The sequence below is a fragment of the Aspergillus eucalypticola genome, assembly GCF_003184535.1.
Source record: "Aspergillus eucalypticola CBS 122712 chromosome Unknown BO83scaffold_19, whole genome shotgun sequence".
NCBI lineage: Eukaryota > Fungi > Ascomycota > Eurotiomycetes > Eurotiales > Aspergillaceae > Aspergillus > Aspergillus eucalypticola.
Window position 1 is genome coordinate 654,599 of NW_020290293.1, and position 24,667 is coordinate 679,265.

Below are 24,667 nucleotides of genomic sequence, written 5' to 3' on the forward strand. Positions count from 1 at the left end.
AGTACAATCCACCCAATGCCAACCTCCGCGGAGTATACACCTTCAGATCTCATATTTATCATGTTTGGTGCCTCAAAATTATCCTCATATACCTACAGAAAGTCAGTTATATCAGAGGAATTAAAAAGACAAGGTAACTTACAAGCTCATTCCCGCCAAAGCCATCAAAATACCCGCGACACTCTGCCGCAGAATCTCATGATCACTCAGCACCCATCCCAACCCTACAATGATGCACGTCTTGAGCTGTCCGATCACCGTGCTTGTAACCGGCCCAGCAGCATCAATTATATAGAACTGAGACAGGTTCACCAGACAAGCGAATATTCCACTCTGCAATGCATAAATCAGCCACTTCTCTACCCTTATTCATTGTCAAACAAAGAAACAACCAAGTCAACTTACCGCAAGTATCGAAGTCCACAACGACCCAGGGACAGTCGCAACCTCCGGAAACGTCTCCATCCACGGAACAACACACAGCAGGACAGCCGCGCTGACAGGGGCCTGATTGAGTAGAAGCTGCATACTACTCATCTCCAGCTTCTTATGATACCGGCCCACCAAGACCGTATACAATGCACTAGCGCACACACCCGACAAAGCGAAGAAAATACCCTCTGGTGTCGTAGTATCGTTGCCTTTCGCGGACGGTAGTGAATCAAAGTACGAGACAATGCCAACTCCCGTGCAGAGCAGGACCAGGGGAAGGAACGCCGATCTGGGGATGCTGGACTGGAACAGCACAAAATTTAACAACGCCGTAGCAGGTGTAAGGAGCAGCCGCGCCAGCTGGTGAAAGATAACCGACGAGTAGGCCAAAGCCAGGTTCTGAAAAATGACCTGGATGCACATAGCCGCAACAAGGTGGAGGATTCGATAGGGCGATACGTGCTTGGGTTCGAACCAGCCGCAGAATGGCCGCGATGCTAGCCATAGTGTGAGTCCGGTGATGGTGAAATGGTAGGCGGCGAAGGATACTTGTGAGTTGTGGAAAGATGCATTGGAGAGGATGGATTTGTTAGTGAAGACCTGATTGATTGTGTCAGTAACTAGTAATAATCATCTTCATGTCTAGCATGACAGAAACTTACAATAGCAACAGTCGCGACAATATTAATTGTCATCCATACAAGAAGTCCGATACTCCCTATCTGCTTTTCCGGCTCCTCAGACAACACCCCAGGCCTCTTTTCGTCCTCATATGAATAATATCCCAGCTCCAGCTTCACATCGTCCGATGATGGTGGTGGTGGTGGGCTTGCAGGAGTGCAGCTTATCGAAGTCAATAAACCCTTGCACTCATCGTCCTTCGGATTCGTTTCTGCAACAACCATGTTGAAAACCCAGTATAGTATAGTGTATCGTGTTGCTTGCTAGAGGGTTGAGGCTCTGCAATAAACACAGCATGTCTTCCCCGGGTCCTAAAAGCTATGTATGCACCAGGGATCTCTATTGCAAGGAAAGAAAGAATCTACCACCATCCACTCCACTTCCTCTCAATGACATCTACCTTGGTTGGGTGGCGCTACAGGTCATGTCCAACAGGTCTACCAAGTACGTGATGTGTAGAGTGACCCAGAGGTTGTGGTGCTAGAGAGAAGAACGCACTGAAACATCATGAGGCCCCACGACCCAGACTTGCGCGAGTGTGCTCTACCGTATCCAAGGGCACTTGATTTTTAGAAAAAATGGGTCAGAAAGGAACCTCAATGTTACACTTTATAGTTACTTCTCGTACTCGTGATGTGCGCCAGGGGGGCGGGGAACCTGGATCGAAGCCGGAAACGGAAGTAAGATAGGGATGGTTGCGGGCACTGGAATGTGGGATTGTACGGCTCCTGTAAACCTTGGGAGAGGGGTGGCGGTTCCTGTTTCCGTCAGGGACCAGACTTTGTATGCTTAGACTCTGAATTTCGCGGGAATTGAGCTTGGGGTTCTCCGTTCATTTGTTGGGTCGTTGTGGTTGGAAGAGAGATCGATCTGTTGTACGGGCCAGGTTCCATGGACTGCGCAGCAAGAGCGACCTGGGCCAGGCTCTTCTTATCTATTGGAGGCACAAAAGCCATAGCTAAGGGTTAAACAAGGGACCATACATTCTTGGATATAATTACTATAAGTCACGCTAGCAAATATGTACCAACAAGCTCAAGAAACTAGATAACCCCTCGGGTACTCGAACTCCTTCCAATTTAACACGCGCCGCGACCAAGGAAAACCCTCATCATACTGGGCATAAACAGTATCCCTACCAGCCACCAGTCGATGAATATTCAGTCGAGTGCTGTACATGAGGTTCCAAGCCTGTGCCTCGTGCCACTCGTCGCTGCCTTCACGGATGTCCGAATCTTTTGACGCAAGACCGGCCGCTTTGTACGTCCCGATGATGTTGGGGAACGGCGCGTAACACTCGATCTGCGAACGGCCATCCTTACCACCACACATATCAGCCATAGAGTTATCCACTGCAGCCACGAGCCGATCGATTGCTAAGGCTGCTAGGATTCTCTCTGCGCCTCGCTTGGTCACCGCGTACCCATAGGTGCAGCAGCCCATATCAGCCCGATAAATGAAACGAGTAGACGTCTCAGGATAAATCTCCTTCCATGAGTCGAGGGGGCCGCCCCACGTACCACGGTGATCGACACTGGGGGCAGTTGGGTCATTTGGGATGGCATAGAATTGCGTCTCGTTGGGAGCGGCAGATGAAGCGCATCCGCCCACCCAGAGGATGTCCCAGTTGGTGCCGTATGGAGCGCTCTTGGTCGTATTAGCATTTCTGGTTAACGCGCGCACGCCTCGAGCGAATTCGCGAAGTTGCTGCCTAATGCTAACGTCCCAGTCTGCGTCGTCTTCAAGGATAAGCGCTGTTGAGTAGGCATTCTGGACCATACTATATCATGATAATGTGAGCTTATATCAAGATAGGGTTTTCGCATTGACAAAGGAGCATACTGACTTGCTCAAAGCGTTCATATGAGCGCGCCAGCATCCTATCTCGGATGGTGTTAATAGATTATCCTAAAAGAGGTGTTAGCTATAGCCAGAGGTCTCAGGCATAAAGCAGCGTACGTTGAGCAGAGCCTTCTCGCTCATATCCTCTGGATGTACCCCATCTACCCATTCGACCCGAAACCCGGCTATCGACGCAGCGAGGTTGAGGAAATCGCGCTTATCTGTTCGTTCTTTCAGCCCAATGGCGTAAATGTGTTCAAACTGTCGAAAACCGTTAGTAAATGCGTAACGGATATCATCAGGAAATGTAAAAGGGAACAAACCCCAAGCGTCTCATTTTGAATATGTTCCAGCGCCCGATCCTCTAACGTGGACCGCGCGATCTTCACCCAGTCCTGTTTCCAATACTTTTCCCCCGTACCACTGAAGAAAAGAGTGAGGATAATATAACTGGCGAATGCAGCGACAATGTATTTCGTAAATCTGGATTTCCCCCGAATCATGCTGAGAACTGGCGCCAGTTGAAGATGGTCTATAAAGTGAGAGGAGACATTGAACAAGGTGAAATATCTTGCATATCGCAAACTGCACACTTCTTGCGCCTTCTCGTGAAGTTTCTTGGTAATCATGGGTCACTATTTTGGGATTATATGGGTAAACCTTAAGAAAGAAAAGCTGGACGTTTTGGGTTGTATCCACATTCTTTGTTCAGGAACGGCAGGTTGGTACGTAGAAGCATCTTTCCCGAAAACGGGAATCGTCACTCCGGCATGAATACGATGTAGTGGAGATTCAAGGTAGCCCCGCAGCAACAAAAGACTTTCTTTTGAACTTATGAATGAGGAACTGGTCGCCTAGGGATGGATCAGAGATGGCCCTAATAATAGCCTTAGAGTGGTCTCGAGCCATAGGATCATTACACCACCAAACAGGAAACAATATAGAATAGTCTGTCCAGTAACACTATCATGTCTCGGCCAGTAATTTCATGCATTGATCCACTCTTCTAGTCGGTGTAACTAGAACTGCAAGCTAGCTTCGTGGTTATACGAATTGACAATCAAGTATATTTATCGGGATTCATAAATTATCATTAAGGTACATAGTATAAAGAAATGCAACTGAAGTCCCTAGTGTATTATTCACAGCCATAGGATTACTTATGTTAACTGTTAGTTAGTTATATTAATGCTTAGTTGATCCTTTGAAACTGAGAGATAGTCGGAGGTATGCACAAGTTCTATGCGCTACTGCGTTCTTGGATAATCCGGCTCTACTTCGGGGCAGACTCGGCTTGCGTTTACCAGGTTGGTGATTGGGGTTAGATGAAAAAGCATTTGAGAGAGGCCACCCCCGCGATGGAAAGAGGTAGAAAAGAAATAAAGAATGAAAACCGTGCATATAACTTGTACCATGTTAAAAGGTGGGAAAGGCGAAAAAAAGAAAAAAAAAAGCCCCTGGTGGGGGTCGAACCCACAACCTTAAGATCTCAATCTAGCTGCAGAGATAGTTAGTAACATGTTGCCTGTAAAGGGGTCCTTGGGAGTACTTGCAAGTCTTACGCGCTACCGATTGCGCCACAAGGGCCTGCCTGGCTGGGGGTAGTCTCACTATCATGCAATATCAGCTTGCTTTTGTGCCAACCTGGGCCTCACGTGAGACTTGGGGAATAACTATCTACGTATGACCTAAGCCCTTTCAGAATAACTAACTAACTGTGGTCCCATGGTTCCAGAAACCACCTACCCTACTCTAGTACGTTTGGCAGAAACCGATAGTTTTATCGGTGGCTCTCATGAATCCTTGTAATACATCGGCTGTGTGGTCGACCTCAGTCATCCCATGTCATACCGCGTGACGTGTGATGGCGAGCGACGTGACTGAGGCACGTGACATAGTTTTGCTTACTTTGTTTGTTCTTTTTCTTTCGCTTCGCTCGCTTACCTTTGTTGTTCGCACGCGTTCCCCCACACTCCTTCCTTTTCCCAGGCTCTCATGTTCAATATTCTAGTCTAGAAGCACCGAATAAGATACGTCCGATTGGCTCTCACATGACGTATCAGACTCCGAGAATGACCTTGGTCAGGATGACATGACAATGATTAGTCATCCTTCCTAGTTAGGCATGTCTTGTCAATATAGCTAGCTCAACAGGGCTCGCCTTAGAAGTGGTCTCAATCATATAATGATGACGCCACGAAAAAAAGTCACATGAGGCATGTGACACACGATGTGTAGATGCTGTTGAGACATTCACTGCAGCCAGGCAGCTGTCAGCTGATCCTTCGCCTCCTCTTCCTGCGTGGCCTCTGACCACCACCTCTTCCAATCACCAACCATCTTCTTGAGATCTAGATAGATCAAATCCATATATCTTTGACCCTTCGTCTTGACATCCCATACTACAGCCACACAGGAAACAATAGGAAACCATTTGCACGGTACGAGCTCACACTGCCTCGGAATCATGTCCTATAACCCGGAACGAGCGTGTCAATACTGCAAGTCTTTGGCGCATATTGATAAATACTGTCCTGAATTCAAGAGTTGCATCTACTGCAAAGGGGACCATAACATCATCAAGTGTACGAAGATTACGTGCAGAAGATGCAAAACTAAAGGGCACCATCAGTTTATCTGCCCGAATACGCCAGAATGTATGTTATCACGCAGAGAGAAAGCTCTTGTATACTATGCATATCTGCTAACTCTGTTGGAAAGCTTTAGACGTTAGCTTGAACCCGATGCTAGGGAGATCGAAGCAACATGGGATGTTCACCACTAAGAGACAGAGCTCAGTATCAGAATTGATCTCTTCTAAAAGACAGAGGACATTGGACCGTTACACTTCAGTAAATCTGAATATATCTGTGCAGTCACCCGAGCATTCGGACAAGAAGTGGTTTGCTATCAATGAAAGCGTGAGGGATGTGAGTATTCAACTTTACCAGCAACGATTGCCCTTAGTAATGACCAATCTTAGGAGCTTTCACTGCAAGAAAAATTCATCTTTCCATACCTTAAGCCACTGTGCAGTGAAATGATCAGTGAAATCATACAGGGATTATTACCGGGATCATCATCGCCTCATTGCAATTACCCTGAGATCATTGATGAGCATGGTGGTGTGGAGAAAGTAACAGAATCTCTGATCCACCTTATAAGTCCACACATTATCCAGTTCCAGGGCCATGAAGTAACAAGAACTGCACTGAACGCAATTTTCTGTCAACAAAGTGATAGTAATGAGCGCTGGAATATGCCTTTAGGTTACGCAAGCATTGTATGTGATGACCGAGATACATCATGGTGGAGGCTATATATAGGCCAATGCTCTTTATCATGGCGGCGGATTGTGTGCCAACATGCCCAGCAAATTATCAAAGGATCAACAGCAAGTCTCTATTACTTTAATCTGTGGATAGGAAACGGTCATCGATATGCTAGGTTTATCAAGCTTTGGGGTTTCCCTAAAGACACGGTGACTGATGGATGGTATCAAGCCTGCAGCAATCTACTTGAGGCCTTGTTCTGCAGAGCTTTCAGGACCCATCACGGAATGTTGAATCGACTGGGATCAAAGTACCAGAATGATGGTATGGCCTCAACCTTGGGATGGGGTCTTAATATAATGTCACCGCTCGTGCAGGGAAATTTGGCTCTGAACAAAGAACTTCGGACCAAGGCAAATATTGGTCCCAGTAAGGCACCAGATCAACAGATCCAATACTGGGCCGTTTTCAACTCACGACAGAAGGCAGCTTCTGAGAAGCTAAGACGAAAAGAAAGTATCAAGGCTGTGTTCGAGAAAGATTTCGACATTGCATTACAAATCGCTTTGAATAATGACGAAGAGGCCTTTAACAAGGTCAAAGAATCACTCCAGCTACAACAAGAAACATCCGATTTCAGTGAAGATTTGGCTCATATACCCTTCTGTGGTAGTTTGACCTCCGAAGTGGCCGCAATTCTTGACTATGCTGCTGTTTCAGGGGCGAATGATACGCCCATGAGGGCTGGTGATAATGATGACAAGCAGCACATGCTCACAATCCCATGGTCTCTAGATGGATGTGGCTTTACTGAGGGAAATATTCTTGTCTGGACCTATGACTTTAAGAGTTTTACGAGTATAGGTCTTAAGCATCTTGGTCATGATATTCTGACAGATCCTGATGCCAGAAAGTTCCATGAAACTCTGCTCGCAACCAGTCAAGCTAAGATTATTTTCCTATATGGTCCTCGATCAGAGAAACTTATACGAGCCATTGTGAGATCTTCGCGCCATACTCTGTCTTTACGCGGATTTGACTATCCACTCTATCGTGATTCCTTACGCAATCGTCTTTTTATCTGCTGTCCTCCTCTACCTGCAGAGATCTGGTCCGTTAGCACAAGACATAGTATCAAGATAAGCGAGGCTCTGAGATTTGCGGTTAACTTCATTCCATCGTTAAAGTATGATATTAGACCGTTTTTCTGTGAAAACAGCAGCGTTATTGGTTATATCTTGCGCCAAGCAAGGAAAGAAAGACTCGGAGGAGAAGCCCTGACTGCTGACACTGTGGATGAGGGTGTCCGGCTCTGGCTAGCCAGAAGAAACATGGGTCAAGCTGAAGATATCAAAGAAATAGAGAAGATTGCTGGCTCACTTACTCGCGGCCTTTTGATGGTTTTGAAATTCCTTCCAAAGAGACCGAAAAGTGATGGGGACGAACCCAAAGAAAGAAGCCCGCAGCCAAGCAGGCGAGTCACTGAAAGGGTGAGGGTTCATGAATCCTTCAACGTGGAGCAGTATCAAAAGATAGGAGACTTTGTTCACAAGCATCTAGACGAGCGGGAGATCGATTACAGAAACCGATTATCTCGGCTGTGTGCGGAGTCACCGCGGCCTCAAGACAAGGAGAGATGTTCTACTAGTTCTGATAAAGGAGCAACTGATGCGCCATCCACTGATCTGGAGTCTATTGCAGCACTGAAATGCTTTTCACAATTGCAGGGTCAAGAATTTCAGACGGGCGCAGCAGAAATGAAAGGACTGGTAGAACAGTGTCAGGCCGAGGCAGGTGATAGGGACTACGAAGCTCCCATTGATATCCTTCAAGGCCTTACAGCCAGAGTTATAGGTGAAGGTTTTCTTGACCCCGTCGGTGTCACTGCTGCACAGCCCGTCATCACTGGGGCTAGTGACAAGAAGCGGCAGGGCGTGAAAAGTGTTGTGTGGAAAAATGAAGACGTCCGGAATCGTGAATATAGCTATAAGCTTAAAGACCAGCTCAAGCGCCACATCTATATCTACTATTGCGAGATTCTGTTCCCGGCTAATATGGATATCTTAGATGAAATGGTCTTTATCAAACTGGAGCTTCGTCCTTTGGGAGAGATACATTCAAGTCTATATGCAACCTCAAGCTCTGAAGCTCACGATGATCCGGCCCTACGTCTAGCCTTCCGGGTTAGATACATCGATTCTTTCGGTCGTGAAGTGGTATACTATGCAACAAATCCAGCCATTAATATGGTTTTCAGGGCGAACACTTTGGTGGAGGTTCTGGAGAAGAAATCATTGGAGGACATTTCGCGACTCCCGAGACGGTTTATCCACATTGGTAGTCAAAATAATGCTCATCCCTTGCTTGAACGCTTTAGGCGTGGGGGGAATACCAGCCCACTTCCTCGTTAATCGTTTGATGATGTGCTGTCTATGTACCGTTCTCCCCTATCCCTGCATGTTGCTTCACCGTTTGAAGCTAAGAAGATAGCCCAGAATGCCCTCGAATTCCCCAAACTCGCAGGATTCACACATAATTAACAAAGCAACACATGCTACGACGTAGGGAGGTCACCACCATAGCTAAACATAACTAAACAAAAGCAAAACATAGTCTTACTGAAAGTAGAAATATGAATGAGGGGAGATGCTACCGCCACACCAGCCAGGTGGTGGCTTCTTGAAGAACTGCTTGGAGAGCTGCTTGGAGGACTACTTGGAAGATAATTTCGAAGATCGTTTTTAGATAGCTTCTTGGAGGGTTGTTTAGAGCGTCATTTGAGTGGCTGTCTGGGTGGCCAATTGGAGTCTTAAATCTACTCGAAACCTCATATTTATGCCGCCGGCAGTAAAACCAAGATTTTACATTTGTACGGCTGGCAAAAGCGGCAATCGGGCAAATGGTACACACTAACTGTGGCAACAGAAGATTCACTACTACACGTGAGATGAGTAACTAACTAGTATTGTCATCCATCCATTAACATCCACGTTCGATCCATTGCATAGATTTTGGTACTCGTATGAGGCCTATTACATTCATTGATAACTTCCGTCAGTATACTGTAAATGAAGAATACTATCATCAATGCAGTGTGACACTTGTATCCTGCGTTATATATACAATCAGACAGCAAATCTATTCAATCATACCCCCTGAAAGAGAAACCACGCAAACGAAGTTGGGTATATGAAATAAAACTTCACAAAACCACACACACCATCCTATGTCCGATCCATACGTACTGTTGTTGAATACAACCCTTGTAACCGGTTAGACCAAATACAAACACTAAAGAAAAAAAAAATAAGAAAAAAATCCACTCCCAAGTTGAAATGAGGAGGACAATAGCAAGCAGCCAGATGATAACGGAATCCTCTTTTGAGCGGCACCCCTATGTCAGGTTAACATCCTGGAATACGGAAACATCCCATATCCCTGTCATGTCGAATGGAAAGCCGTCCATCGTGCCGAATGTCCCGGAGATGCTCATCATGTCGTCGACAATATCGTTGTTTGTTTGTGTCTCTGGGAGGGCGATGGCGGCGGGATTCACTAATCGATGAGGGTGGGTGCTATCTGGTGGCTGACCAAGATCTGTGAAAGTGGGTGGATGTTCAGCGCTGGTGGTGGTGCCGGTGCTGTTGTTCAGGCGATTGAGGAGACGCTCGCAGTGATCGAGGCACATGTCGGCAACGTCCCAGTCTTCTTCTTCGCGAACACGGCGGAGGATGGATCGGAAGGTTTCGACATTGGCTAGACAAGAGCGGGCCACTTCGGGGTCAGTGGTTTCGAGAGCGCAGCGGACGAGGAGGGTGGCGGTTGTGGTTAGGTGGAAAGCGCTGTCTGTAAAGTTGTTAGTGCCATCTCGGTTTCTTCGCCGGATCATGTAGGATATCTTGAGGATGCAGCATACATGGGAGCCAGAATTCCTGGAAGTTCTGTTTCCGGAGGGAGGAGATGAATTGCACGATTTCTTCGGCGGATCGCCGACATTCTGTTTGGAAGTACCGGCGCGCCTCCGGGTTATCTGCTTCGGCGTTGTTGACCTCCTAGGCAAAGTTAGTAAAGATGCGAATCCAATAGATAGGGCCCAAAGGGACTCACGTTGAGTTCGACACGGCTGACAAGCATCTTCACTGCAAGGAAGCCGAGCTGCAGACTGCTTGTCCCGGAGATGCGCTCCTCCGTGGTATTTGTGCTAATGGGGTTGCGAAGCCAGTCGGGGAGAGAGTCCTCCCACGCGTCGAGATCTGTGCGAATTTGTCGCACCTTCTTCGTCGTTTCGCGGTGGGCTCGAGACTGCAAGCCGTAGACAAGGGGTAATAGCTCGCCTAAGATCTCCGTGAGCCGGCACAGAGCAATGTGGCAATGCGCAGCTCGCACGCGCTCGGGGGTCCGAGAAGCCTGGGGAATCAGAACTTCAATTGTTGGAAGAGGAACATCGTATTGATTTTTCGCAATCTGAGGAGGCACGCCGTGACCAAAGCTCCCCCTGAGTGCATGTTAGTGAGACGCCAGATCCATTTATGGGCGTAAGTCAGATAGGCTTACCAGCGATCATGGATAACGACGCCCCACCAAAGCCGCATGCGGTGGTTCTTTTCGGGGCGGGATAGTTTCCAGTGGCTTGGATCGCGGTTCAGTCCGAGACAATGTGCAAGGGAAATCATGCGCCCGCAGCTGATGGCATTTCCTGTCATTGAGAAGATGGGCCGACCTGTAAGATCGATGAGGGCTGCACTGACTGTTGAGAGCCCAGGCGCCGAAAATTCCTCGTGGAGCGCAGCGACAGTCATATTGACCGCGTACCGGGCATCTGGCTTTGGGTGACAGGCCAGCTTAGGAGTGTGTTTCCAGTAGACTAGCGACATCGAATAGACCTGGCATAGGAGCGAGGCTGGCGGGTCACCTGGGGACTCCGACAAGAACGCCTCCCAAAAAGTTTCCCCATCAAAGATCGGAAATGCGGCATTGAACCGGTCGATGAATCTGAGAAGGAGAATTAGCATGGTGTCTCAAACTACCTCCGGGATCCGTTCTAAGAGAAAGCGTACAGTCTAACTAGGTCGCGCTTGAATGGGCCAAGGATCTGCTCGAGAATCTCCTTTTGATTCTCCCCGGGAGGAACTCCAACCCGCATACCCTGCCTCCGCCGGGATACAGTAGTGTAAAGAATGGGTTTCCGAGGATCGCTCGAGTAGACGTTGTATGGCTGGCTTTTTGGTTCGACCGATTTGCTGGTCCGTTCCGGCGGCATGTATCTCTCGATAACCTGGGCATCCTCGGCCACGACAGGACCAACAATCAAGACCGACTCATTATGGGGGTCATCGACCCCTTGGCTCCTGGAATCACTTCTCCGACGGTCTAGGGCTGAGTCTGAATGTGCGACGCTGGAAGCGCGGCGGCGGCTGGGGTGCGACGGGGAATCGATTGCGTCTGGGGTATGCTTCCGTTTCTGTCCTAGCGACGAGACGCGCGTGTGATCTGGCACCCACGGTTTCGATTCATGGCCGTTAGTGAGTGAAGGATCATTATTGGCCTCTTCTTGATAGTGACAATCCGCTCCTTGAACGCGGCATAATAGGCATGATTGACCAGGGATGTCAACGGTGCATCGCGATTTGCGTTTCCTGCACAAGTCGCAGGCCCTAACCTTGTGTGACCGGTATGGTCTGGCGCCAGCATTGAAACCCGGAGAGGCCAGCTTCGGTGTGGCAGTGGTGGGAGCTGTGGTTGGCGGCATGATGCGCCCCAATTGTGTCTTATGGTTGGCGCAAACCGAAGATCATAGGCGGTAGCGATGGCGATTGATTTCTTTTTTTATCGGGCAGATATGACAGGTCAGAATCCCGGGCTAACACCGAGAGGTGGGTAGGATTTTAGAGCGGGAGGAGCTGCAAGATGATCGGTGGTTTCAACAGTGTTTTGTGCCTAGTCAAGTCATCCACACTCGTTGGACCCGGCTAGATCGCAAGGCCGAGGGAAAGCATTGAATCTCACGGGACTGGGAGGGGAAAACGAGGGGAAAAAGAGAGAGGAGGGGAAGGAGAGGAGGATGGAATGCTAATCGCGAGGAAGCGCTGATAAGTGCATAGTCATTGAGAAGAATAACCCCACACCGTTTGATTTGAAAAGATGATAGAAGAAGCAAGCAGCTCGGTCTGGCTGGAGGCCGAAGATCTCCTTGCGTTTCTGGAAGCGCGCGATCGAAAGAGGCCAGGAGAGAGATTAATTGCCGAAATTCTTGCTTGTCTTATCGGAATCTGCTAAAAGATCCCTGTGGCGGGTGGGGAAGGGCTGAGTCAGCCAGGGCGACCAACCACGTGCCCCCAATTGGTGTACGAAGACCTTCCGCACGAGCACTAGTCCACCTTGGGAGGTGGTCCTCAAATGCCCGGATGATGGATGGATCAATAGTTCATCCATCTTCCTCCCCCATTTGAAAGATACTTAGTACTTAGCCAAGCTCCATTAGCTGGGAGAATCTATTAAGCACTAACCTTACTCCTTGCTATGGTAGTAGTGCTCTTTATGGTTCTCTCGGTCGATTATGAATCGCAATAGGGACGAAGACTACAGGTCCACGGTTATTATATTATCGAGATCCTTTTGTATATTATTACATCCGTATTGGCCGGTTGGATGCCGTGTAATTTATTTCTGGATCTACTCAAGTTGATCACTTTCTCGTCGCTGAGCATCATAATGATCCCACTTTTCCACGGTCGAAGAATCCGACTTGAAATGAATTAGGTTGGAATTGATGCAGCTCGTTACGAGAAGATACGAAGCACCTAGGTCCTCACTTCGAACGAACAAGCGGATAATGGGTATATACATGTGTTACGAATATGTTCAGGTAAATCAATCAATCCACAACACCGGTGTCATCAGCCCAGCTCGGCTGGATACTGCGGCACACGGCCTCGTAATCCCGAAACTTTTGAGAATCGTCCGTCAGTCCTGGAGTAGTCCAGAACATGGTCCAATTCATATCCGATAGTTTCCATGTCCCCTGCGAGCGCTCAAAGTACCACTTGTTCACGGGATTGTCCTTGCGGCTGCGCCAGCACACGCCATTCGGAAAACAAGAGCGGACCATTGCATTGAAGACGATATCGGCCACACCACCGGCACCTTGACTACGTTTCAGAACGGCAAACTTGTCCAGATAGGGAACCATGCGAGCTTGGCTCGCCTCACTTCCATCATCCTCTACGCCGGGAGGAAGCTCCCAGGTCAAGATGGCGCCTCCTTCATACTCCCCTGCAATGATGAGTCCGGCCAGGCGACCGTTGACTCGGTTGAGGTAGTCTTGTACGTCAAGTTTGCGGTTAAAGGAATCCTCGATGAGATGGACCAGTCGGGGCAGGTCGATCGAGGGATCATCGAGCCCCAGGCGCGGCCGATCTCTGGCCGTCCAAGGTGAAAGCCATGGATTTGGAATGATGGTCAGCGGCATGCCTCGCTTGACAAACGTGGTGTGGGAGGCCTGTGTAACAATCGAGTCCCCTCTGCCATTTAGGGCTGCACGTCGGCTTAGGGGCAAAGAAGACGAGAGCAAAGGCTTGTCGGTCAAAAGATTATGGATGAGCGGGTTCCTCTGTCGTCGGGTTCCAACAGCTGATACATCTGGACTAGCGCCTCCGGGGCTCTGTGCTGAATTTGCAACTTCGAGTGGGGAAGTGATGATACTAGACGATGCCGAGGGTAGCATCGCCAGTGCGGCTTGGCTTAGTCGCAGATTATTTATGTGGCCCTCCACCATGCTTGTATCCAAGGTTAGGTCTGACGAGTACTCTTTTTGACTAGGGGGCACTGGGACGACTTCCGTGTCGGCGAATTTGGAGAGAGGATTGCTATCAGCAATGGACGGTAAACCTTCCTCAGGAAGATTATTTTTTGCAGATGCTGCCGACTGCCACACCCGCAGCAACTCGTTCTCAATATCGTCGAATTCCTGTTCCATGTTAATAAAAACATGGGACGTTTGAGGCCCACTGAAAGCAGGAATCCCGCCCAAGGGGTCCAGGAGGATAACTCGATCCAAAGACACTTCCTCCTGCAGGGCCGCGATCCGTTGAGCCGTCAGTACTGGGTCTTCATCAGGGTCAGGATTTGTTGCCAGTCCGGCCAGCTCTTTGGTGAGGGCCAGGATGGCATCGCTGGCCGAGACTGTCACTGCTCGAGGAACGTCTTCTGTGTAAGCAATGGGAGCCAAGACCACGACGTGACCATCGCGCAACGGCCCGAGCAGTACCTTCCGGGATAGGACTTTGGGCGCCTCAGGGTTCAGCGCAGAAACGGATAGGACAGAGTCGATGTGAGCTGATTTCGAGTCCGGCTGGGCATCCACAGCTGTTGAGATGCGATCTGCCTGCTCGGCCGCAATCCTCCGCAGTTTGTTAGGATCGCCTGCTGTGCCCGGGTCGACTACCACACAACAAGCCATTCCCAGACGATTCAGCTGCGAGAGGGTTTTGGCCACGCCGTTGACGGTCGAGTCATCGAGAAGCTGCGGAGTGGTTATCTTGACCAGGGCCAGGTGCAGGCGCTCGGACACATCTTGAAGGGGGGGTGTTGGAGTCGAGTCATGTCTGAAGACGGGGCTGTCATAGACCGATCGGGAGGCGCCATAGAATGAGGTTGAACTGGCACCCGACGACACTGGTGCTGTCGCTTCCGATAATCCGGATTGCTTGGCGGCCGGCTTCACGGGAGTAGTTCCTTGGTGTTGAGCTTTGAGACGGGCCAAATAAGATTTGGCCTCACGCTTGGTTGAGGCTGAGTTCAACAAGCTGAGGAAGAATTCACGGTCTAGGAGCTTCTCCTTGGCGCGGCGACCTAAACGATCCCAAGTTTTGCTGCTGGAGGAGAACTCGGCACTCTGCTGCACTTGCCGACCGGAAGCCGAGGAAAGACATCGACGCGGGGCACTGCCACTACTACTAGTACTACTACTGCTGACGGCGGTAGCGGCAGCAACACCGCTGCGTTGCAGGTGTGTCGATGTAGCCGATCGCAGCCCGACCAAGGTCCTGGAGCTCATAGTTTCGGACCCGGAGGTGACACTTTGAGGATGCGTCGGTCTGTAGATGGAGAGGTGGCCATCGATCGATTGGGCTGAAAAGTCGCTAGGCGCCCACGTGACAGACACTAGGAGCTCCGATGGGGCCGCAACATGTCATAGGCAACAACAGTCACGTGAATTGGGGGATGGCTACACAGTATACTCCGTATAGTAGCATTCATAGTGAAGAATGGATTACTTTCTGATTGATGTCTATCAGCCCGGTCTGCCAGTAGTAAAGAAAATTATGCACTCTTCATGATTCATATAAGTCGTGTCACCAGCCCAAGGAGTGGCCACCCCAAAAGAAAGACAAATCATACCAAGATATTTGACAGATCCATGCTTACCCACCAATAAGTATCATCGGCCTGTTTTTCATATCTTTGAGCTCACCCATGCCAGCATGTTTTGCCTTCTTCCTCTTGACCGCTACTCCGATGAGATCCAGCAGCTCCTCACTCCGGACAAGATCATCCGATTCCAGCTCCTTCATCCTTGCTTCACTAATGGGCTCCCCGTTGTTTTCCTTCCGAAGTATATCTCGCAAGGACACTTCGGCGTTACCGAACAAACAGACCTTCAGATTCCCGTCACATGTAATGCGTAACCGGTTGCAGGTACCGCAGAAGTTATGCGTCATGCTGGTGATGAAGCCAATCTGGCCTTTGAAGCCAGGAACCTGATAAGTTTTGCTTGTGTTGTTCTTGTGATCTGGCACCTTCTGGAGAGTGGGGTACTTCTCCTGGATGGTTGCCAGCATTTCTTGGTAAGAGACCATCTTACCCTGGCTCCATTTATTGCCATCAAAGGGCATGTACTCGATGAAGCGTATTTCAATGGGGTTATTTCGCCCTAACTCGATGAAAGGGATGATTTCCCGATCATTGATCCCCCGCATTACCACGCAGTTGATCTTTAACTTGATCCCAGCCCCGGCTTTGTTTAATTCCACCACCCGGTCTATACTCCGCATCACCGCATCGAAACCCTTCCGTCGCGTCATAATCTGGAATTGAAAGGGATCCAACGTATCAAGGCTAAGGTTGATTCCAGTCAAGCCGGCATCAACCATGGCGTCCAGCTTCCGGTGTAGCGAGATGCCATTCGTTGTCAGACAGAGCTCACGAAGGCCATTGCGACGCAGTTCCCCAATCGACTGCATGATGGGAATAATATCCTTGCGAACTGTAGGCTCACCGCCTGTCAAACGTATCTTGGTCACACCCTGCGAGACGAAGAGCGACGAGAGGTATATGATTTCGGGAGAGGTAAGGAGATGAGCCGGTGGAGATAATGGTACGCCTTCCTCAGGCATGCAGTAGAGACAGCGGAGATTGCATCGCTCGGTCACACTGATGCGGAGGTAGTCGTGCTGGCGGTTGAATGTATCTGTCAGAAACTCCGAGAAGGGCTTCGCTGATTTTAGAGCAGCCCATCGTGGCGGCACGGAGTCGGCAGAGGGGGTCGGTGAGGATAGCCCATCTTCGGATCGGGTAGCTGTCGCTATGGCATTGGTGCTGTGATTACGGGGGTTCCAGATGGCTAATCTGGCGACGTGAGAAGCCGGCATAACTCGGCTTGGAATACTCATCTTCGCCGAGCTGGCGCCAGACCACAATTTTGGCATCATGAAAGTAGTCAGGGTGGATTACCCGTTCTGAACCAAGCGTCAGATCACTTAGTCAGGAGGAGAGTAAGAATCCTCTGCTCCTTGAAGAAGCTGGTCCAAGATGCCGTGTAGTACGGCGGGCATTAGCGGCCATCGAGTAAAAGCATTTAAAGTCTCTTTAACTGCAAGAGTATAATCGATCAAGACTTCTGTGAGGGGGCGGGTCAAGTCCCTGGCATCACGTGAGGCTGCTTATCGGCCTGGTTTGCCTCCCGTCCCTTGTTGGGCCTATCTGCGGAGAAGTGTTATTAATCATTATAATTATTAACTACTAGCACTTTTATTATTTGCGCGGACACCATGAAGACCAGATTGGGGCTCCCCATCGCTCTGCATAAGGCCCCAAACAACGGGATGCATAATATGAAAGCCGCGCGTTGGATCTATACAAGATGCATCAGAACTAAATCAAGCCCAAAGTATGCATGTGTATCTACCAAGTATAAGGGGGCCCGCATGAACCCTCACTGCGCGTACAACACGAACACACTGTCTACAAAGCGACCGCGACTTTTCTTAACATTTGCCCCTATTACCTTCGCAACACGCCGAAGAAAGGCAGAAGATTTCTTAGGAAAGCAAGTGGAGAAGCATCATATCATCACGTGAGTCCTGCCGCTCACATGTCGATATGATAAGCCGGGGCGGTGGAGGCCAGAAATTCTCCCGCTATCTCCGCATTTCCCCAAATACTTATGATCACCTCAAATCAGCTATTATTCGTATCAATCGACCATCCCGTGTCGATATCCATGCTGCTTCTATGTCTTTAATACTCGGGCGCGTCCCGCGCTTTCTGTCAGTACGGCTGGCTACTGTCGGACATGCTAAACTGACACCAAAAGCGACATCCCTGGTTCGACTGATCTCCCAAAACGCAGCTGCATCATCGAGAAGCACTGAGGCTAAAGATCTTCCGTTGGCATATACCTGGCTAACAAGAACGCCGGGCCAAATTGTGAGAATTGCTATCTGCCTATGACCGTTCCCATTGACTAAGGGTTTCAAGAGACACCAGATGACGTCCTTTCGAGCGTATCCCCCATTCCAGAGTCCGTCTCGTTAAACTACGTACCTGTCCTCCTAGTCACTTCTGCATTCGCCCACTGGATTGATGTGTCATCGAACCGCTTTCTGGAACAATTGATCAACTCTTTATATCCATCTACACCCAACCGCGAATCGTCAGGACCTCTCCATGCCATTGTTGCCGTGGTCGATAAGCTACCCGACCGCCGCGCCAGGCTCGAAGGGCTTGTCGACAGCAAAACTTCATCTGACTCTGATGGAGTTTCGTTCTTGCTGGTAAAGGCAGAAAATGTACAGGGAACCATTGCTGTTCCTCGTCGTGTTCGGAGTATGGAAGCTGCAGAGTCCAGTCTGGTCTTTACACTTCAAAATGACACATACTCCAAGGCTTTGCAGAGGTCGACTCATGAGCTCGGACTGCGTCTTGCCAATACAATATTCATCAACGGGAATGATAGCACTCTTTTTGGCACGCGCTGGACATATACGCCTTCTCAGCAATATACCTTAGAGCAATCAGTGAATCTCTCGAATTGCACGGTGATCTCAGCGGTTGCTTCCGTCCAAAATTCATTCAATCTACCGCTCTATCCTGTTGGCAAACGAAGGAGAGTTATCTCAAGCATGGGAAATATCCTTCGTCAGTTGGCAAAACATCTGGATAGTCAATCAACGGAACCAATGCCAGCTTCATCTGAACTGGAAAAGGAACTGCCACGCTACATTGAGGAACACGGCATTGTTGACCGAAGGGTTTCTGTTTGGGCCCTGATTGAGAACTCCGAAAGGGGCTTTCAATTGGAAAACAACGCTAATATGCAGGAGAGCCTCGTAAAGGCAATCCGCGCAGGTGGCAAACTCCATCGGGTCATGAGTGGTGGCGGTGGATGGGGAAAGAAACAAGGCCTTCTATCTTTAGACCCTGAAACTACTTTTATTGAAACAGACAATAATCAGGGGCTCCTAGGCCTGGACGATATCTTCGCAGACCAGGAGACTCAAACGCTCTCAGATATATCTACCCCGCCGCCTGCGTTCTTTGAGATGCCCCAACTGGATGAAACTATGTCAAGTTTGTCTCAAGCTGCAGGACCGGGTGACTATATTCAATTTTTTGTTTCTGTGGAAACAGACCATGCCCCGAATCCTTCTTGTCAAGAGGGGAGCATCCGATTTGATTTCGGCATTGTTGCTGATTCCGAGGCCATTCCCAGCTCTTCCGATGGCTCGGAGAAGGACCTGGGTGTTGTACCTCAGTTCTTTGGTGCGCTATCGGAGAAAGCAATCACTTATTCGCAGCCTGTGGTCGGACCAGATGCCTCTAATTCCCTCAAATCAAGTGCTAAGTTTGATATTCCCGGGTGCCGCGTGGCGTTAGTGGTGGAATGATTGATTTGTGTGCATTATTACATGTATCATGGGAAATTCATCATGCACAGGCACAGTACCCGATCTCCATGTCCATGGTCTCTTTAAATTCTACGGTCTCATCTTTCGAACCTGACTGTGTCTACGGACTTATACTTCTACATATCCTAATTAGATCGCAAACATGACCATCCCCGCCCATACATAGAGTCCCGATACTGATCCACCATAGAGTTATGTTCTTCCATTAAGGGAAGTCAAGAACACGCGCCCGATAGAACAAGACATACACCGTTGATCTACTGGTTTGCTTTTACAGTGCGCCAAAGCACTTCAAATACCTCACCATCGCTGTACGCTGGGCTCCGGTACCATGTATCAGCAATGTCCGGGAGGGATTGTGACTGATTTCTACAGGCTGCCTTGTAGACGGAGGGTTCACGGATTCTATCCTACAAATTTTGAAAACGAACGTGGAACTGAAGGTCACCCTCAAAATAAGTGAGACTCATTTTCAATCTTTGGAGCAGAAAGGAGAATCGATTGATACTGGAAAGACAAGCTGTAGAGCATAGTAGCGCACCCAGGTGAGAACTACCCAGCTGAATGGAAGCGCATGGATAGACGTGAGCCGGGTTCAGAAGACATGAGTCCAGCAGAGTCACCACAGTGATGAGGGTTGTGAGAGAGCTAATTTTGCATGAACTAGATATTCCCCGCCATTAGCTTGCAAATTTGGCGTTTGACATACATCTATGAGAGATCCATCAGCCCCTGAAGCCATCGTGTCGGCTCCGGTATATAAATCACGTGATTCAATATCAGACAGTATCACGTGTCACAAAGTGTCCGATGACCTCATCGACGCCCCCCGACTGCAGTTGATCCGCGTCGTCTTGAGTCGTCAAAACAATCGCCTAGTAGGTTTCATCTCATACAACGTATATGACGTGTAAGTATTCGGTACTTGGGTACGGCTGTCATAGCCCATAATATCGGGACTGCTGAAGCAGCATGGGTGTCCATGGGCTCTGGACGGTCGTACATCCTTGTGCACGGCCCATCAAATTGGAAACTCTCAATAAAAAGCGCCTGGCTGTCGATGCCTCGATATGGATTTACCAGTTTTTGAAGGCGGTACGCGACAAAGAAGGCAATGCCCTCCGGAACTCTCATATCGTGGGCTTCTTTCGCCGCATATGCAAGCTACTCTACTTCGGAATCCAGCCGGTCTTCGTGTTTGATGGTGGCGCCCCAGTCCTCAAGCGCCAGACTATAGCAAACCGGAAGAAACGGCGCGAAGGTCGGCGAGAAGATGCCGCGCGGACCGCTGGGAAACTGCTGGCTGTGCAGCTGCAAAGATCTGCTGAGGAAGAGGCAGCTATCCGCCGGAGGGGGAGAACGGAAAATGAAGAGGAGGTGCCGGACAACCCTGTTTATGTTGGTGATGCTTTCATAACCGAACATGAAAAGAAGCAGACGCGGTCATTCAAGAAGAAAGACGCCTATCATCTGCCGGATTTACAAACCAGCCTTGAAGAGATGGGGGCCCCCAATGACCCTCGCATCATGTCACAGGAAGAATTGGAGGAATATGCGAGGCAATTTCATCAAGGAGAAGATATCAATTTGTATGATTTCTCGAAAATTGACTTTGATAGCCCATTCTTCGTCAGTCTCCCGGCGACGGACCGGTACAATATCCTCAATGCAGCCAGACTCCGAAGCCGTCTCCGGATGGGGTACTCAAAGGAGCAACTAGACAGCATGTTCCCTAATAGAATGGCATTCTCGAAGTTTCAGATCGAGCGTGTAAAGGAGCGCAATGACTTAACTCAACGACTGATGAATATCAACGGCATGAATGGTGAAGATGCTCTGTACAAATCAGGACAACGTATTGCCGGAGAACGCGGGAAGGAGTATGTCTTGGTGAAGGATAATACCATTGAAGGGGGCTGGGTTCTGGGAGTTGTGGGAAACAAAGAAGGCCAGGAGGATAAACCTATCGATGTTGATCAGTATGGTCAGCAGCTGATTTTCCCTGACAAAGAGGATAATTCGGATGACGATGATGGTGGCTTTGAAGATGTGCCTATCGAAGGATTGAACCGACTTCCTAAGCTGCCTTCCCTCCAGAAAGGGGTTTTCGACAAATCAAACAGGAACCAGATGCGTGATAGCTTGGATACAGGAGGCCCCGAGCTGCAGGAAGTCAACGATGACTCCCTTTTCGTGGAAGGTGGTCAGAACGAACTAGCGAAGCATAACCACCATACCACAGATACATTGTTCGATGCCACTGGAGATGATGATGACGAAACGCTTCAACGAGCGATCGCGATGTCTCTCCAATCTGGTGTCGGTGCCGATGCCGATGCCAACGATGATGATCTACCTGAAATCCAGCTTAACCAGAACTATATGCCTCCAACTATCCACGAGGCCCCCGCAGACCTTACGGATCATAGTGATGACGAAGGAATGGACTTTGTCGCCGCCTTAGCACAATCTAAGAGAGTAAAGAAAGCACCGCCCAAAGTGGCAGGTAACTCCTTCGATGGTCCGCTACCCTTTGAATCACTCAACCCGTTCAAAGCTGGAAAGTCGATCAACCGTGGTAAATCAGCTGAACAAGAAGTTGGTGCAACAAAATCCGACAATGGATCAAGTAAGACGAAGGATATCCAGATACTGCCGCCGTGGTTCTCAGGGCCATCGCAAAGTGTCAAGGATGCTGAGTTCGTCAATGATGAGGCTCACTATCGTCCAGTGGTGAAGCCGCCTAGTGAGCAGGATGTACCAGATCACGTGTTCATCGTTGGCGATGAAGAAACGATGGGGGAGCATGATTCAGGGGCTTCAAAAGGCTCAAAACCATTCAATGGCTTGGAGCCGACTCCTCAATTGAACGGTAGTGGTCAAGAATCTCAAATCAAACTCGAGGTTGGACCACAAGTAACTCCTGTCGAAGCACAAGCCACTGAAACAAAGGACGCCGAAGCTTTGGAAGCACATACGGGAGATATCATTCCAGTGGATGCGTCCAATCCATCTATGACGGAGAAACACATCTCCATTGATGATGAAACAGATTTGAGGCACCCCGAAACGTCGCCATCGCCTGAGTTCGAGGATGTTGTCATACAGCCAGACAACATACCGATGGAACCAACTACCCTAGATCAATCAGACCAAGTGGAAGAATATTATGAAGACGACAATTTTTCAGATCCTGAAGACGAGCAATTACTCGAACAGCTTGCGGCTGAAGGGGAAGAGCATGTACGCTTTGCAGCGACACTAAACTCTACTTCTCACACCGAACTTCCATTTGACTACGAGCAAGAGCTAAGACAGTTGCGGTCTCAGCAAAAGAAGGACCGCCGAGATGCAGACGAAGTGTCACAAGTCATGATTACTGAATGCCAGCAGTTGCTGAGGCTATTCGGTCTTCCATACGTCACGGCCCCTATGGAGGCTGAAGCCCAGTGTGCAGAATTGGTGTCACTTGGCCTTGTTGATGGTATCATCACCGATGATAGTGATGTATTTTTGTTTGGAGGCACACGCGTCTACAAAAACATGTTCAATCAAAGCAAGTTTGTTGAATGCTACCTCACAACTGACCTAGAAAAAGAGTACTCTCTGTTCCGCACCAAACTCATCAGACTCGCCCATTTATTAGGGAGCGACTACACAGAAGGAATCCCCGGCATCGGACCTGTAACTGCTTTAGAGATCCTCACTGAATTCGGGACACTGGAAGAATTCCGTGATTGGTGGACGCAGGTGCAGACAGGACTCAATATGGGCAACGATAGCCATGCAACATTCTACAAGAAGTTCAAAAAGCATGCTACAAAAATCTTCCTACCACCATCTTTCCCCGATCCCCGAGTCGATGCCGCGTACCTGGAACCAGAGGTGGATTCGGACCCGTCTCCCTTTCAGTGGGGAGTGCCCGACTTGCATGGTCTAAGGGACTTCCTTATGTCAACAATTGGCTGGAGTCAAGAACGCACTGATGAGGTGCTAGTGCCCGTAATTCGCGATATGAACCGCAGAGAGCAGGAGGGCACACAATCGAATATTACTAGTTTCTTCAGCGGTCCGCAAGGAGCGGGTGCTTTTGCACCGCGTGTCCGCAGTGGTGGACAGACTAGGATGGAGAAAGCATTTAGTCGACTCCGGCAGCAAGCTGTATCTGTGGAACAGGCTGATTCAACTAGCATAGATAGTCACTTGCATGATCTAGCTGCAGATGGGTCATTGGAGAGCCCAGTACCATCAAATCTAGCGACAGGAAAGGAGACGCGCCCCAAACGAGGGCGTCGTGGAGCACGAAATGTACCGGATGGGCACGGAGATATGGCGGAGAGGACTGCTACCAACAAAAAGCGTCGGACCCGCGCCAAGTAGACAGTTGATCGCAGGGATGTCAGGACTATAATGATGCTTGACAAGTGGCTACACGCTGTTGCTACTGCTGTTGCTACTACTGAAAAATATATTGATGATAGTGCGGCGGGTACCGAGTAATCTAAGGCCTTAGGGATCTTTGTGTAGTATCGGTGTATTCTGTAGTTGCTTCGAGCTGTTCTAGCATTCAATATGCGAAAACTAGTGAACTCGTCTACTCCGAGTAGCGATATATCCACCTGCAATACCCCTGGATTGTGGGGCAACTTGGCCTGACCGACACGATCTATTCGTTGCCATGGATGACCGGAACTGCCAGAGTCGCTAGCTAGGTCAAGAGAAAGACTTTGTCTCATAAAGAAAGGTACGCACTGCAGTAAAGCAGTAAAGGAAGTACCACTATTATTGCCGTGTAGATAGTGGGGATAGTCCCCGTTAGTAGAAGTGGGCCGGCTGGCCTTCCCCTTGGGTAGCTGTCGAGTGTCAGCAAGAAAATAAATCTTGTTACTTCGTACCCAACCCTGAATGCTCTGCTTGTCATGAAAATGCGAGAAGAAAAAAAAAGAAAGAAAGGTACTCCGTAACTTCACCAGCGCAAACTGGGGCTATAGGTCAAAATCTACCATATTCGGCCTGTATATAAGACTAGTTCAAGTGATCGATCTTTTAGGAAGCCAATTACACATTATCTGTCACGGTGTAACGAGCACTGCTCTATGCTACACAAATGGGGCTATTGCTCAATCGATAGCACCCATATCCCAGCCACGGTAAGGTGGGTCGGATCTGATAGTCTTGTCTTCTAAGGTACCCTTCCGTAACCCGTCATAAGGTTTATTCAAACTCGGCTATATCTCATATGCCACTCGTCTC

At 49.1% G+C, this 24,667-nt stretch overlaps 6 protein-coding genes and 1 non-coding gene across 7 annotated transcripts; 3 read left to right on the forward strand and 4 right to left on the reverse strand.

Moving 5' to 3' along the window:
* Positions 1-138: 138 nt before the first annotated feature.
* BO83DRAFT_400586 (uncharacterized protein) lies at positions 139-3,458 on the reverse strand (the record flags this gene model as incomplete). The annotated part of the gene is made up of 8 exons (XM_025533408.1): positions 139-297; positions 406-1,032; positions 1,095-1,310; positions 1,709-1,939; positions 2,158-2,893; positions 2,960-3,021; positions 3,073-3,216; positions 3,279-3,458. The coding sequence occupies 8 exons, from the start codon at positions 3,456-3,458 to the stop codon at positions 139-141; spliced, it is 2,355 nt and encodes a 784-aa protein (XP_025386286.1).
* A 949-nt stretch (positions 3,459-4,407) lies between these two features.
* BO83DRAFT_t194 lies at positions 4,408-4,542 on the reverse strand. Its single transcript has one exon. It is a non-coding gene; the product is annotated as a tRNA-Ala (tRNA).
* A 746-nt stretch (positions 4,543-5,288) lies between these two features.
* Positions 5,289-9,131, forward strand: BO83DRAFT_364884 (uncharacterized protein). Its single transcript, XM_025529642.1, has 3 exons — positions 5,289-5,612; positions 5,677-5,885; positions 5,939-9,131. Exons 1-3 carry the CDS (start codon positions 5,423-5,425, stop codon positions 8,636-8,638), a joined length of 3,099 nt encoding a protein of 1,032 aa, XP_025386287.1. The 5' UTR covers positions 5,289-5,422; the 3' UTR covers positions 8,639-9,131.
* A 204-nt stretch (positions 9,132-9,335) lies between these two features.
* Positions 9,336-12,445, reverse strand: BO83DRAFT_418773 (putative C6 transcription factor). The gene is made up of 5 exons (XM_025534840.1): positions 11,285-12,445; positions 10,782-11,219; positions 10,335-10,722; positions 10,144-10,279; positions 9,336-10,073 (listed from the first exon to the last, which is right to left on the reverse strand). The coding sequence occupies exons 1-5, from the start codon at positions 11,974-11,976 to the stop codon at positions 9,622-9,624; spliced, it is 2,106 nt and encodes a 701-aa protein (XP_025386288.1). The 5' UTR covers positions 11,977-12,445; the 3' UTR covers positions 9,336-9,621.
* A 456-nt stretch (positions 12,446-12,901) lies between these two features.
* Positions 12,902-17,088, reverse strand: arg2 (acetyl-CoA:L-glutamate N-acetyltransferase). Its single transcript, XM_025534841.1, has 2 exons — positions 15,654-17,088; positions 12,902-15,322 (listed from the first exon to the last, which is right to left on the reverse strand). The coding sequence occupies exons 1-2, from the start codon at positions 16,934-16,936 to the stop codon at positions 13,102-13,104; spliced, it is 3,504 nt and encodes a 1,167-aa protein (XP_025386289.1). The 5' UTR covers positions 16,937-17,088; the 3' UTR covers positions 12,902-13,101.
* Positions 17,089-17,668: 580 nt separating this feature from the next.
* On the forward strand, positions 17,669-19,393 carry BO83DRAFT_364893 (uncharacterized protein; the record flags this gene model as incomplete). The annotated part of the gene is made up of 2 exons (XM_025529643.1): positions 17,669-17,933; positions 17,987-19,393. Exons 1-2 carry the CDS (start codon positions 17,739-17,741, stop codon positions 19,391-19,393), a joined length of 1,602 nt encoding a protein of 533 aa, XP_025386290.1. The 5' UTR covers positions 17,669-17,738.
* An 878-nt stretch (positions 19,394-20,271) lies between these two features.
* Positions 20,272-23,836, forward strand: BO83DRAFT_364897 (ssDNA endodeoxyribonuclease RAD2). The gene has a single exon (XM_025529644.1). The coding sequence runs from the start codon at positions 20,387-20,389 to the stop codon at positions 23,792-23,794; it is 3,408 nt and encodes a 1,135-aa protein (XP_025386291.1). The 5' UTR covers positions 20,272-20,386; the 3' UTR covers positions 23,795-23,836.
* The last annotated feature ends 831 nt before the right edge of the window (positions 23,837-24,667 follow it).

What these genes read in the sequence shown, in the direction of transcription:
- BO83DRAFT_364897 (XM_025529644.1), top strand. Translation starts at nt 20,387, where the DNA reads ATGGGTGTCCATGGGCTCTGGACGGTCGTACATCCTTGTGCACGGCCC.
- BO83DRAFT_418773 (XM_025534840.1), bottom strand. Translation starts at nt 11,976, where the DNA reads ATGCCGCCAACCACAGCTCCCACCACTGCCACACCGAAGCTGGCCTCT. An exon ending in AAGCGCGACCTAGTTAGACT is followed by an intron (nt 11,220 to 11,284) that starts GTACGCTTTCTC and finishes TCTCCTTCTCAG; the next exon opens with ATTCATCGACCGGTTCAATG. An exon ending in GTCGTTATCCATGATCGCTG is followed by an intron (nt 10,723 to 10,781) that starts GTAAGCCTATCT and finishes ACATGCACTCAG; the next exon opens with GGGGAGCTTTGGTCACGGCG.
- BO83DRAFT_364884 (XM_025529642.1), top strand. Translation starts at nt 5,423, where the DNA reads ATGTCCTATAACCCGGAACGAGCGTGTCAATACTGCAAGTCTTTGGCG. An exon ending in CTGCCCGAATACGCCAGAAT is followed by an intron (nt 5,613 to 5,676) that starts GTATGTTATCAC and finishes TCTGTTGGAAAG; the next exon opens with CTTTAGACGTTAGCTTGAAC. An exon ending in TCAATGAAAGCGTGAGGGAT is followed by an intron (nt 5,886 to 5,938) that starts GTGAGTATTCAA and finishes GACCAATCTTAG; the next exon opens with GAGCTTTCACTGCAAGAAAA.
- arg2 (XM_025534841.1), bottom strand. Translation starts at nt 16,936, where the DNA reads ATGATGCCAAAATTGTGGTCTGGCGCCAGCTCGGCGAAGATGAGTATT. An exon ending in CCGATGATACTTATTGGTGG is followed by an intron (nt 15,323 to 15,653) that starts GTAAGCATGGAT and finishes CTCCATCTACAG; the next exon opens with ACCGACGCATCCTCAAAGTG.